Genomic DNA, 14774 nt, shown 5'->3' on the forward strand with positions numbered 1-14774 from the left:
GTCAGCATTTCTGTGCAATTGGGGATCCCTCTGAACAGCTCTGAATTGACTGCGAGAGAGGAATGAACAAACACAAATTTTTCATGGGGTAATTTTCCTTGGAACGCTCTGGTGATTTTTCTAAAGCCCCGTTCAAAACGGTGCTGACCTTACAGTATTGTTCCATCAGCTGGGGACTGAGGAGACAGTCCGGAAGTGCGCTGGTTAGCCCAGAATTAGCCATAAGCACAGCCGCGCGGCGGATGGCTGCGCGGTGGGCAGGACACTGCTGGCTACTAAATCATGTGTCATCTAAAAGGCACTAATTGAGTACCTACTGTGTGTCTGGCTGCGGCTGTCTAATTAAAAGCTGAGCAGTTGCCTCCATCCCTCCACTGGCCCACGGAGCCAGTCGAACCCGCAGACGCGTGCACTTTTGATTCTCATCTCGGATATGGGCTTAACCTGTGTTGCGACCCCAGGCAAGTATTTTAAATTCGCCAGTACTAGTAGACTGTGGCTTCAAAAAAAATTTTTTTTTAAAAAAAGGTCTTTTCAAAAGGGAAAGGTATTTTTTGGAACTGTAGAAGCACAAAAAAACGACAAAAGTGCCGCGAGCCGCGCTGCAGGCTCCGCGTCCGGGGAGCCACACGCCACCACGCTCGGGCGGAGGGGCAGAGCGCCGGCCGCGCGCGCGCCGGTCGGGCTCCGGGGAGCCGGGGGCAGCGGAGGCTGGGAGGGCGCCTTCCTCTTTAAGAGCCCCACGAGCCGTCCTGATTGGCTGTAGCTATGCAGGTCTTTCTTCCCCGACTCCCTCCGAGGGCTCCCTCCCGCTCCCGCGCCACCCGCCCTCCCCCCACTCCGCGCCCCCTCCCGCCCCCTGCGCTCGCCTCCTCTTCCTCGCAGCGGAGTTCGGCCCCTGCAGCCGCAGCGGCGATTCGCCAGCAACAGATGCCGGGCGCGCAGACTGGCATCCTCCGTCCCCGCTGAACGCCCGAAGAAGAGCGCAGGAAGCCGAGAAGCCGGGAAGGCGGGGACGGGAGTGCAGAGACCACCCCTCCCCACCCCCAAAAGGCAGAAGCCCCCGCCCCCACCGGAGAGCTCGGAGCCGGCCGAGCGCTGCCGCTGCCGCTGCCGCTGCCGCTGCCGCAGCCTCGGGCGCCCACCCCTCCCCAGCCATGCCGGGCCCGGCCGCCGACGGGAGGCAGGTCCCCTTCCGCAACGCCAAGGAGGAGATCTGTGCGCGGATCGAGGTCTCGGAGGGCGGCGGTGACCCCCCGAGACTGGGCGAGCGCGGGCAGCGGCTGATCGTCGTTTGGAGGAACGTCGTCCTGATGAGCCTGCTCCACCTGGGGGCCGTGTACTCCCTGGCACTTATCCCCAAAGCCAAGCCGCTTACTCTGCTCTGGGGTAAGTCCCGCCGGCGCCCCCTGTGCCCCGGGCACCGTGGCGACGCCACCGGGGCGCGCGGAGTGGCCGGCTGCGGCTCAGCGGCCGGCGGGGCGGAGCGCCCTCTCCTCGCTCAGCTCGCACCCCCCACGCGCCCGGCCCCTTGCCCTGCGGTGGTCGGCCCCTGGGGGCCGGCTGGTATTTCAGTCCAGGTTTTTGCAACTTCTGCCTCCCCCGCTGTCTGGAGTGAGTAGGCGCCTTTGCCGACGCCGGGCTGGAGAGCGGGAGGAGCCCGGGGTCCTGCCGCTGCGTCGCTGGGCGCAGGGACGCGCTGGGCACTCGCGGACCCAGGCGTCCGGAGAGGGAAGACGGGCGGGATGGTGGATCGTCCGTGCGGGTCCCTGGGGCCTTTTTTTTCAGTCCCTTCCTCGGGCCGCGGACCTTGGGGCCGAGTTAAGGATGAAAAAGGGAGTGGAGGAAGGTGGCGAGTCCCGGCACAGGAACAGTCTCGAGTTTCGCGCACGGGATGGAAGGAACCAGTGCCCCTCCTGTCCCCGCAAGGCCCCTGTCCCTGCCCCCTCCGTGATCTGCCGTGTCCACTTGCACTTACACGGTCCCAGAAGTTTTCTGGCGAGCAAACCGAGCCCTCCGCGAGTTCTCTCTGCCGCCAGCACAGAGCCTCTTCCAGGCCCTGTCCTCCGCTGGCCGGTGCGGGTGTATCGGCGCACCTGTGGCTCTCCCACCTCCCCCCCTTCCTAGCACCCCCATCGTTATTGGTAGGGGAGAGAACCCGAGAGTGGACCAGGGCACCCACCCACACCCTAGTCTCCTGGGCCCTGGGACTCGGTGCCTGCCCTACACGACTCAAGTCGCTGGCCTCTGAACCACCTCGCAGACACTCCTGGCCCCAGGAAGGTTTGGCTGGTCACCTCAGGGGCAGTAGCCGGGACAGAAGGCGCAGGCACTGGTATCCGGGACTGAGAACTTGAGGAGGGAATCCAAGAAGCCCTTTCAGCTCCTGTTTCGGGCATCTCCAAGGATCAGAGGCAGGAGAAACACAACCTACTTTTTTTTCCAGAGGGGAAAAGGAAGGAAGAAAATAAGACTTCTTTCTGCAAAGCTTATTTGGTATAGTGCCTGCTTCAGATGCCTAGGTTGATAAAGGGCTACTCTGGTTGCAAGCCTTCCCTTGAAACCTTACAGCGCCTGTTGGAAACAAACCCATCTAGAAAGCTATGACTCTTAGGGAGTGTGACTGAGAGAGGGATGGTGAGGGGGGGAGTCTTTGGGAATCCACGTAGCCTTTTCTCCCCCTTCGAGTAAGCTCCATGCCTAGTGCAGGTGCTCAAACTCACTACCAGGATCAAGAGTCATTTGCTCCACCAACTGAGCCAGGCAGATACTCCATGAAGCCTTTTGAAGCCCCCTAAAAGCCCTTGGCAACCTCCAGCTCATGCCTCCTCCAGTCAGTGCACCTCCTTAATTCTTTCTTTCCTTATTTTGAGACAGAGAGAGAGAGAGTGAGCAAGCAGGAGAGGGTCAGAGAGAGAGAGACAGAGAGACAGAGGGAGAGAGAGAGAATCACAAGCAGGCTCCATGCTCAGCCAGGCAGGGGGCTAGATCTCACACCGATGAGATCATGACCTGAGCTGAAGTCAGGAGTTGGCTGCTTAACCAACGGTGCCACGCAGGCGCCCTGCACCTCCTCAATTCTGTGTCCTTTTCACCATCATCTTTGTGATTATGTATTGGTTTAATTCTCGATCTTCATTCCTTATCTCCTTCCTTATCTCCAGATGGCTAGATTGTAAGATGCTCAGCCATTGCTTCATGAATATACCCCCCCCCCCCCCACTGCTGTCCAAAGCCCTTATAGCCGCAGAGCCTCTGTGGAGCTCCTCCCTCCCTTTCCAGGGATGAGACTGTGCCATTGAACTTCAGAGCCCACCTACCTCCAGGGAGTTAAAGCTTTGTCTTAATAGCTGCAGGGTCAGAGAGAGCTCAGAGAGAAGTGAGCACTTAAAGCATTTCCTTACATGCCTGGGGCTCCACAGGGCACACGGCCCCCACTCCCTACCGTGCCCAAGCCCTGCTGACCCTGGCACTCTGCCAGGGGCCACACGGACGGGGCCTCCTCTCCAGGCTTGCCAAGTCAATTCTGCCTTCTCTGGGCTCTTCTCTGTAGTGAAGACAGAATCTTTGTTTCTGAAAGACCTTGACCGGAGGAAACCTCCCTTAGCCCCAAACTCCTTCAGCTTCACGGGAAAAGCCAACACACTGCAGGAATCTGGTTTCCCTTTGTGGGTGATATTGCCAACCCCATTCTTGTGCCTTCCTTCATTGTCTTCTGCCTTAGATACCTTTCATTAGCTCCGTTCTCTGAATCTTGATTCTATCCCTACCTGTGCTTCATTGCATTACTAGGAAGAGGAAGGAAGGAAGGGAGGGACGGAGAGAGGAAAGGAGGGAGAGAGAGGGAGGAAAAGAGAGAGGAAGGAAAGAAGAAAGAGGGAGGGAGGGAGAGAGAGAGAAGGATGAGGGAGGGAGAGAGAAAGAAAAGGAAAAAAAAAAGAGTAGATAGTAGTGGCTGTTATAGTTTCAAAGTCCAAAATTTTGACTTAGAAACATTCTAAACAAATGAATCTTATCTGATGGACATTTTGTGAGAGAAGAAAGACAGAGATGAGCTAAGATTTATTGTGCTGATCACTGGGGTATATAGAGTTATTTTCAGTGAAAGCCCTGGGGTCTTGAGCCACAAATTTCCCCCACTGGATACCCTGTTTCACCCACCTCTGCCGCTGGCTCTGTCCAGCTTTAGGACTGAGTTCATGCACTAATGGGCTGCTCATTCGCTTCAGGGACTTAAGTTGTCAAGGAAATTGGCTTAGCCCATCCATTGCTCACCACCCTTCACCCAGGTGAGGTTGCCCTGGAAACAGGAGGCATCGATGCAATGCACACAGCAGAGACTGTGTGTTAGGGGTGCAGCGTGATTTGTGGAGCAGTAGAATGTCACGCCCTCCATGAAGCATCCATCCAGTTATCCTGCCCAACCTCCTCGGCTGCCTACCCCCTACCTTTTTATGACACCCCTTGGGGCCGGAGCAAGCTGTTTCCCTTCTTCTCCTTGTAGTTTCCTGAGTGCGCCGCCTATCAGAACAGAATGCTCTTGATGCCCACAGGTCCTGAGGGATGAGTTAATGAGTTTCAAGGACAGAACACAAACTCCAACTGGATTTGGAGAAAAATCTTCACCTGCAGGCTTGAACTCACCAAAGTGCCTGCTTTGAGAGTTTTTGGCCAAAGGCGCAGTTAGTCCATGCCCTGAATCCCAAGATGAGTGAGACAGAGGAGCAAGTGGAAGTAGTCATGGTATTAAGGTCCCGGGCTCCTTTCCAGTGAGCTTTGGCTTTGCCTGTCTCCGGGCATTCTGCTGTTGGTTTTCAGAAATGTCAGAGACTTTTCTGGTTTCTCTCTAAGTGTCATCTGAGTCCCCTAAATGTGTCCCATGGTGACATCATGGCTTTTTTATCCTCTCTGGACAACTTCAGTTGAAGTACGAGGATGTGAGCAGTAATGAGCCGTGCTCCCTTCCTGCATCCTTTTGAGGCTACACTTGATTCCCTGGTGCCCTTGCTGAAGCTTCCAGACTCATGGAAGTGGGGAATAGCCTATGGGGAGGAAGCTGGGAGGGGGCAGGGATTAACAAACACTCCGGGAAGCCTTGGAAGAGGCTGGGGTTTGGAGAGCGCTGGTCCACCAATCAAATTCTGTGCAGTTCTGAGAGTTGCCCAGGGACAGCTGTCTTCTGTCAGGCCTTGAGTAACCTGACTCCACGACTTGGGATCATCTTGATGTCTTTGTTGGGTTGTGCTTGTTTTTCTATCAAGTCCCTACAGTAGTCAAGGAGCCCCAAGAAGGCGTGACTTCAGACTGCTGCCTTGCCTCCATGTTTTCTAGGGGGAGTGTGGCTCAGGAGAGAGACATATCTGAGCAAGAATCCCTGCTCTCCTTCTTACCAGCTACATGGCCTTGGACACATTAACATCTCTAAACTTCAGTTTTCTCACCTGTAAAATGGGTATATTAATACCTCTTGCAGTTTCCTGAGTGCGCTGCCTATCAGAGAGGCATATACATTACAGCATGGTGCCTGGCTCTTGGTTAGTGTTCAGTAATTATTGGCTGTCATTATTATTGGGTCTGATTTTGGCTGTTTTTCTTTAGTAGAAGGGGAAAGGCCCTCCTACATTTGCAGCACAATGTCTTCTGCAAAGCTGGCACAGAACTTGGCTTTGTCACCTCTGTTGTATGGAAAAGAGTGCTTTGGCTTTGGAAACAAATGTTCTTTCTCAAAATTCCCAAAGAGAAACAAACACATCCTTCTTAGTCTTTCCTGCTTCTCCCATTCCATTCTCTTTGATTCTATCTTCCTCCTATTTTCCTCCAAAAGGTCACTATTTTGTAGATAAGAATCTTTTTGTTTAGCTGACAACTCACTTGGTCCTTGGTGTTTTCTTTAGGGTCTTTTGAGCACAGCCCAATCATGTCTAAATCTCATAGGGTCTCAGTTTTGACTTGTTGCTGTTTTTTTTCCTCCCCTTCCATCCCTGTTTTCTTGAGTCATGTTCAAAAAAAAACTTTAATGCTCAAATAAACTACTAAAAAACCGAAAAACAAAAATGAATCTGCCTTTTAAATCTGTAATTCCCAGCCCATTGTTGCAGCTCTTGCATTTTTAATAAATGGGCAAGTGCTAAGAGCCATACCCAAGGCTGGAGTGCAGCAAGACCGGAGAGAAGAGAGTCTGCTTTTGCTGGCTTAATAGTCCCGACAAGTATAAATATAGGTTTGAGGTTAACATTATTAACTCAGTTTTTTCTAAAACTGGTCAAGGTCACTGCAGACTCTACTGTGATCTGGAAATGAGAAAGAGTGCCACAGAGGAGAAACCAGCGCTGGAATCCATGTACGGCACCTAGATCAGCCTCATATATGTCCCCTTCCAGTTTGTGAGCCTCATCTGTGAACGGCGCGGGGGCGGGGGGGGAGGCGGTAATACTGAGCTGAAAGTTGTTTTTAAGGACTAGGGCACATATGAAAGTGCCTGCCAGAGAGTTGACACTCAGTGCTACCTCCTGGTATTACCTCCCACGAAGGGGGCCTGTGTCATGAAACCTGCACTGGCTTCATCGTCTGTCTGGGACTTGGAGCACTTATGGCTCAAATATAAGGCACAGCCTTTGTTTGTTTATTTATTAAATTTTTAAAATGCTTATTTATTTTTGAGAGAGAGAAAGAGCACAAGTGAAAGGAGGGGAGGAGCAGAGAGAGGGGGACACAGAATCCAAAGCAGGCTCCAGGCTCTGAGCTGTCAGCACAGAGCCTGACGTGGGGCTCGAACTCACAAACCATGAGATCATGACTTGAGCCAACGTCGTACACTTAACCCACTAAGCCACCCAGGCGCCCCAAGATACAGCCTTTAAATCCAAATGTTCCATCATGACCTTGCTGTAACATTTTTGTTCTTGCCGTATCAGATTTTGTGTATGATATAAAATTATAATAACTGAATGGAAAAGCCATTGATAGATTTATAAAAAGATAGCATAGCCATGGTTAGGATTTTGCAAAACACAGTGATGCTTCTGGGTGACATTATTCTCACTGAGTATTTATTTTGACATTCTGTAGTTTCTGGCATTTAGTCTACCTTTTCCCACTGTGTCATGTATGGTTTCTTAGCCCTGAGGTTAAGAGTACAGGCTTTGGAGTGACGGTCTGGGATCAAAACCTAGACAGACCCTGGGGGCACCTGGGTGGCTCAGTCGTTGAGTGTCTGACTCTTGGCTTCTGCTCATGTCATGGTCTCACAGTTTGTGGATTTAAGTCCTGCGTTGGGCTCTGTGGTAAAAGTGTAAAGCCTGCTTTGGATTCTCTCTTCCCATCTCTCTCTCTCTGCCCCTACTGCCCCTCAAAATAAATAAACTTTAAAAAAAAGCCCCCCAAGTTCAGCCTTGGGCAGATGACTCACCTTCTGGAACCTTAGTGTCCCCAGGTGCACAATGAAGTTAATTAATAGGACAATAGTATTCCACCTGGAGTGAGATGAAGCAATACAGTAAAGAACTTGGCCTGACCTGTGATGAGCACAGGATGATGTATGAAAGCGCTGAATCAAGGGCACCTGGGTGGCTCAGTCAGTTAAGCGTCCGACGTTGGTTCAGGTCATGATCTCACAGTTTGTAGGTTCAAGCTCCACGTTGGGCTCTGTGCTGACAGCTTGGAGCCTGGAGCCTGCTTTGGATCCTCTGTCCCCTTCTCTCTCTCTCTGCCCCTCCCCCCCTCAAAAATAAATGAACATTAAAAATTTTAAAAGGATGTTGAATCACTGTATTGTACACCTGGAACTAATATAATGCTGTATATTAACTATGCTGCAGTTAAAAAAATAACCTGCAAAAAAAGAAAAAAATGCACTTGGCCTGGAAGCAGCACAGAGGAAATGCTAGCCCTGTGCCTGGGCCAGCGTTCCCTTCCAGGCCCTTCTCTCCTTCCCGCTGTTTAGCTCACCCTTTGGAGGCTGGGCCTTGTTCTAGTGCCTTCATTGTCAGAAAGCCCCGGTCCTGAGGTCAAGGTCGCCTCTGATTTTATTTCGCAGGGCAATGGGGTGGTGGCCCCACAACAGAGACCAGCTGTGCCCCCTCAGAAATGCCCCCTTTGTTCACTGTGTGTGTGAGTGGCTGCGAGAGAGGTCCTCACAGTTGCACATGCAGTCACGTACTCATCCATCCACAAATTCATTCATTTTTTCCGTTCCAGTGATTGTCAAAACAGGCTGCATGTCAGAATCACTTGGGGGTTCTTTGCAATTGTTGGAAGCCTCGGTCAGCCCTCGCCCAGACCTACTGAATTGGAATCGCTAGGAGTGATGCCCTGGCTTCTTCCTCTCCCCTCCCCTTCCCTCCCCTCCCCTCCCCTCTCCTCTTTACCCATTCAGATATTTCTGATGCACAGCTGGGCTAAAAACCATTGTTTAATTCCCTTGTTGGACAGAGTCTACAGTTGACCCATTACCTGCCAGGTGCTGGCTCCATCCCTGACTTCATGGCACTTAGAGGCCAGTTGGAGAGACTGTCAGGTGTGGCGGCCATAACGCCAAGGCAGCATTAGAGAGCGCCGGCCTTGGGGGGGGGGGGGCTGGGGAGGCTCCCTCAGGAGACGGTGGCTGCACTGAGCCTGGCAGGAGGCCCTGGCTGGGGCTGGCTGGTGGAGGGGTTTGGGTGAGGTGGCATTGAGGGGAGGGGAGAGAGACAGAGCAGGCCGTTCAAAGACCTGATGGTCCAGTGAGGCTGGAGGCTGTCAGGGGCCAGATGCAGGGCGAGGAAGATTCCCTGGGGACCAGCAAGATCGGGCTGTGGCGAGGCTGCCCTTCAGCCCCTACCGGACTCTCACCTTCTCCTCTCAGCCATCACACGCACCAATAATTCCTGCTACGATCGAATCATCTGGAGTGAAATGTTCAGGCCAGACGCTTGCTGGTGGGGTGAGTGAGTCTGCAGTGTTCCAGGAAAGACCCTGGGGCAACCACGGAGGCAGGTGGGCCGTGGGGCACAGCGTGGCCTTCAGGCTGTCTGGAGCTGAGGGGAGCCGAGGAATAACATCTCGGTGGGGCATCTGATCTCACAGGCTTGAGGTTCTGAGACTCGTTTACTAAAGCGCCTAAGAGTGTAAGAGTACAGGCAAACCAGACCCAGAGTGCTGTCCCCTACCCCATTCCCCCGGTCTCTATTCTTCCTTGTTTCTGGAAGGTGCATGTGGGCAGGGGGTTGTCCTTGCCTCACTTTCTCCCTTGAAGCCGAGTTTAAACGGCTGGTTCTTCCTAGCCCTCATTTCAGGTGTGGTTAGGCCTCCTTCCAGCACGGACATCCTGCTCCCCGCTTCCCAGCTTACTAGGATAGAGAGAGGGCTCTGTGGGCCAGCGGCAGCGTCGCCTGGGGGCTTGTTAGAAATAAAGTCATTCAGGACGCCTAGGTGGCTCAGTTGGTTAAGCATCTGACTTCGGCTCAGGTCATGATCTCACAGTTTGTGAGTTTGGGTGAGCTCTGCTGCTCCCCACCATCTCCTGCCCCTCGCGGGATTCTCTCTCTCTCTCTCTCTCTGTCTCTGTCTCTCTCTCTTTCCCCGCCCCTCTCTCACTTGCATCCCCACTCTCAAAACAGGAAAGACAGATCTCATCCTAGACATACATCCAGGACGTGCCTCTTAATAAGATGTCCAGGTGAGTCACCTGCAGGCTGCAGTCAGAGAAGCACCCGCTTCAGTCCAGCCACAGGCTGAGTTCAGAGGAGCCGGACATGAGTGGGATTTACCAGCTCTTCCTTCTTCCTTTTAATGGCCTCCTCCCTTCGGCCTCCCCTCCCACCCTTCTGCCTCCTTGTAGCTTATTTTAGAACATGTCAGGATCCTGCTTCTCTTGCCAACAAAAGGCTGTTGCTAAAATCTTTCAGCCGGCAGCAGCAATGTTTAATTCATGGGCTAGAAAATTAGTTTTATTTTCATGAATAGAGCTGGGGAAAAATAACAGGAAGGCTCTGTGCACGGCCCTTGGGAATTCAGGTTGTCTATTTAACAGATGAACTGGTAAAGGTGAGGAGGCCTCGGGGGAGGGCTGCCTTCCACAAAATTATGAAATAAACCTGATCAGTCAGGATGCTTTTGGCCACAGCACAACACTCAGCTTTAAGTGGCTTAAATGATAAGGAAAATTTCTAATTTCAACTGATAATGAATCTTGAGGTGGGGTACTTCTGAGGTAGGGCACTGTGTCTCCCTCTCTTTCAGCCCCTCCCGTTCTGTCTCTCTCTGTCTCTCAAAAACAAACAATTTTTTTTTTAATCAGTGAGGGGCAGAGAGAGAGGGAGACACAGATCCAAAGCTGGTTCTAGGCTCTGAGCCGACAGCACAGAGCCCGATGCAGGGCTCGAACCCACGAACCACGAGGTCATGACCTGAGCCGAAGTTGGATGCCCAAGTGACGGAGCCACCCAGGCGCCCCAGTCAAAGGGCAGGTTTTGTTTCTGCCATGGTGGCCGTGTCGAATTTAGTTTTCCTCGTGGTTACCGGATGGCTGCCAGAGTGCCAGGCAGCACAGGGAGTTACCACAGGGTCCCACAGAAGAAGAAGGTGGATGCCCCTTCCTGACGTCTCAACAGAGAGATTTTCCTGGGCACCTCACAACTGATGTCACATCAAGTCTCACTTGTAGGATTGTATCCCAAGTCCCTTGTTAAGCCAGTCCTTGGCAAAGGATTACTCAGAGTTGGCCACCAAGCCGCATATGGTAGAGGTAGAAGGAGTGGGGGTTAAGAGGCAAACAACACCCAGGCCCTGCTCAAGGGAAGAAGACGGCTTGGCTGCTTGGACAGCCGACACCTCTACCCCAGGGACGTCCTTCACTCTCTGTCTTGACTTTTCCTCTCTGATGTCACCTCCATCCCCTGGGAAGGCTCTGGCTTCATATCATAGCCTACTCTCTCCCCTCTGCTTCCCACCCCCCGCACTTTTCTCCAGTCCTGCTGTCATTCCACTGAGTTGTAAAAGTCTGCCTTTTCCGTGAGGCTCTGCGTTCCTCCTTGACACCCCTGCCTCCCCAGGGCCTGGCACACGGCCTCTGCTCAACATATCAGTGTCGCGTGAGTGGATGAAGGAGTAAATGAGTGGGTTTAATCACTGTGTTGCCTTTCTTTCTAACGGAAGATAAGGTTTTATCCTTTAACTTTAAAAATGGTTCATTTTCCAGGGGCGCCTGGGTGGCTCAGTTGGTTAAGTGTCCGACTCTTGATTTTGGCTCAGGTCATGATCTCACGGTTCGTGGGTTCAAGTCCTACATTTGGCTCTGTCCTGGCAGTGCAGAGCCTGCTTGGAATTCTCTCTCTCTCCCTCTCTGTCTGCCCCTCCCTGCATCCACTGTCTTTCTCTCAAAATAAATAAATAAAAATGCATGTTTCTTCCTTAGGGCACCTGGGTGGCTCAATCAGTTGAGCGTTGGACTCTTGATTTGGGCTCAGGGCTTGACCTTGCGGTTTGTGAGTTTGAGCCCCACTTCAGGCTCTGGGCTGACAGTGTGGAGCCTGCTTGGGATTCTCTCCCCACCCCCCACCTTCCTGCCCCTCCCCCGCTTGTGTGTGCATGTGCGCATGTGTGTTCTCTAAATAAGTAAATGATAGATAGATAAACTTAAAAAAATACTTTTTCCCCTGCTAGAGAACTTTCCATGTGATTTGGGGGGAAGGATTGTGGAGCAAGAAGCGTTTCTCAATGCCCCAGAAGTCTGCCCACTGCCCTGCACATGTGTGGGCCCAGTGAGTCACCCTGACCTCACTGGGAGCTCGTAGAGCTCTCTGCTTCTGTGCTGGATTTTTATGGGGGGTGAGGTGGGGCTGGGGAGGTTTGCTCTGGGCACGAAATTGCTAAATCCCCTGTGGGAGAATTGAATTAAAAAGAAGATGGAAAATGAGTGACTTAGAATGTTGTTTTCTTTGTTTTTTTGTTTCTTTGTTTTAATTTTAGAAAGAGAGAGAACATGAGCAGGGGAGAGATGCAGAGGGGGAAGGAGAGACAATAATCGTAGGTGGAACCTGATGCAGGTCGATCCCACGACTCTAGGATCTTGACCTGAGCCAAAATCAAGAGTCAGACTGTCAACCAACTGAGCCATCTGGGTGCCCATAGAATGTTTTTTAACCAAGATTTTCCATGGTGACAAACTATCCCCTGAAAGGTAGTTTTCTTGGTTGGTCATTTTCTTCATCTTCCAGATGACACAGAACCTCAGTGATGAAGTCATGTCCAGATTTCTGTTCTCTTGCTTCATCTTTTACTTAAAAGGACCTTTAAAAGTCCACTTAACCTCACCCAGCAGGTACTTTGTATTTGCACATGCAACCTAGAAAGAACCATCTTACACTGAAGGTGAAATTGCTCACTGTGGGATCAAGGAAACAAAGCCATAGCTTTTGGCTAGAGATTTTGGAAAACCATGTTTTAAAGGGCAGACCTGGGGAGAATGTCTAGAGCAGGGCTGCAGTGTAGCCATTGTGTAAGACCCGCCAAACACAGAACGTGAAGTGCCTACTTAAGGTAAGTGCTCAATCGATGGCCTGCGGGTGGTTGTTAGAAGCTGTGTCAGAGGCTGGTCATGACTCCCCATACATGTAGGTGACACTGATGTGGTAATCAAGGTCGTGTGGGATTGTGGGCGTTTCCTGAGATTGCCCTTAAAATGGGGGGAGGGGTGTGGAATCCAAAACCAGTGGACTTGAAAATGAAATGAGACAAGAATAGTTTAGAACCCAGGTTTAAATTTATTTTCTTCCTGTCATCAAACACTTGCAATTTGATGGTGTTGATTTTAGCTTGGTTCCCTGAAGAGACAAGGGCTTATAAATGCTACCTCCAGCACAAACTAGTACTGAGAGGGGCATAAGCCTTGCCCAGGGGCTGAACAGCCTGCTGCAGGGACCCATATGGGAAAAATAAGTAAATACTACATGAGGTCTGCCATTATGCTCACCTGCTAGGAAAAGACAGCTGTCTTATATTAAGTAAAATAATTGCTACAGAAAAAAAAAAAAAGCAACCTGTGACCTAAAAGTTCAAGGTCACCTCCTTAGCATTCTCCGCCTCAGCATCAAAAAGCATTTATCAAGCAAGCAGCTAATGACTTATGGTCTTGAACCAGGCACTGTGTAAACAAAACAGAACAACAGCAGCAACAAAAAACAAAGACCGGGGTTCTACCCTCATCCCTTTTATAATTCAAAGGAACAGCTGTGATTTTTCCCAGTACAGAAACCAACTTAATGTTCTCTCAGCTTGGGTAGGTAATGGAAAATACCCTTACTTCTTTAAAAGTCCTGTGCATGAAATTGCAAGTAAATTTCTAAAATATAACTGTTTCATGCAGTAGTTTGTCATTCACTCCTCTAATAAACATGTTTATGAGAAGCCTTTGCAGATGGTCACAACATAGCTCATCCCTATGCTCAGCCTATGACTCACTTGAGTGTCCCCGAAAGCATTTGTTTTTGCCCTGAAGACTCTATAAGCAAAAGGAGATATTTATTAGCAAGTGTGAACAATGCCCACATGTCTCCCCTCACTATCTCCCACCCTCAAGTCCATTGTGTTTGGTGCAGTAGCTCTTGAAAAGTGGGTGAGTCATTGAACATTTTTTAGCTATACTCAAATTACTCCAGGGTCTTGACTCCATCTGGGTCTCTGCGAAGAGTTAAGTCACTGCCCTCTGAGTACAGACTGGATATGAACCTAAAGTTAGCATACCTCCCATCGGGATTAGAATAAACCACAGTTATTATAGCCAAAATTCCTTCAGTTGGTATTCAGTCAGTATTCAATAAATGTATACCATACGAGTGCTGGTGCCTTCCGTGGTACTCCTGGAATTCCCAACAGTCCAGGAGCCTGAGGGTCAATGCCTGGCCCCGCTGCAGGGCTTACAATCTACATCTGTTCTGATTGGTTTTGATTGGTTGGTGCCATGTGGGTTGCCCAATATTTTTAATATTACCTCTGCGTTTGCTTTCTCTTGTTATATATCATATGATCCATATAATCTCTTGCTTCTTTCTCACAATTCTCTTCTAATTGAATGAGAACTTTAAAAAAAATCAGTCTATCAGTCTGGCTTAAATTTATATCCCCCAAACTGTGTAAGGACAGATGTTAAAGCCCAGTGTAAATTCTGGAGTTTTAAGTAATTCACCTTTCCTAATAAAAACTCTTTTCAGGAGCACCTGGGTGGCTCTGTGGGTTAAGTGCCAGATTTTGGCTTAGGTCATCATCTCATAGTTTGTGAGTTTCCTTCTGTCGGACTCGGTGCTGACAGCTCAGAGCCTGGAGCCTGCTTCAGATTCTGTGTCTCCTTCTCTCTCTGATCCACCCCCACTTATATTCTCTCTCTCTCTCTCTCTCTCTCTCTCAAAATAAATAAACATTAAAAAGTAATTTTTAAAAAAGCCTCATTTCGTAATGAGGGCAATGTGTGTCTGAAAGGCGATTATTTACTGGTTTATAACTGCTTCTATGTAAGATTTCTCCCCCCAAGAGTATTTATTGTACCATCAAAATAAATACCATTGCCAAACTCAGATTATAAAGTCATTTCCTCTCCGTGCTGGGGGTTGGCAGGATGAGACGTGCAGGGCGGCGCCACAGAGTCAGGGGGCACCTCCCAGCTCATGCCTCATTGCCCGTAAGTAACGTTGTAAATGGTGCTAGGCTCTCAGGCTAGCCCCGCCGGTGCCCCTCAAGCCATATCCAGGACAAGGGACAGGGAATTGTCTCATACTCGCTGACACCCGCTACTGGCCTGCGAC

At 50.7% G+C, this 14774-nt stretch overlaps 1 protein-coding gene across 1 annotated transcript in view; it reads left to right on the plus strand.

Annotated features, from left to right (window-relative positions):
* The first annotated feature begins 870 nt into the window (after positions 1-870).
* The window catches only part of SCD5 (stearoyl-CoA desaturase 5), a 156346-nt gene continuing 142442 nt past the window's right edge, over positions 871-14774 (plus strand). The window contains exon 1 of the mRNA XM_039253993.1: positions 871-1389. Coding sequence (XP_039109924.1) covers positions 1158-1389 — 232 coding nt within the window. The 5' untranslated portion in view covers positions 871-1157. The remainder of the gene's footprint in view (positions 1390-14774) is intronic.

This window comes from Hyaena hyaena, unplaced genomic scaffold, assembly GCF_003009895.1.
Source record: "Hyaena hyaena isolate Hyena2069 unplaced genomic scaffold, ASM300989v1 scaffold_469, whole genome shotgun sequence".
Lineage (NCBI taxonomy): Eukaryota > Metazoa > Chordata > Mammalia > Carnivora > Hyaenidae > Hyaena > Hyaena hyaena.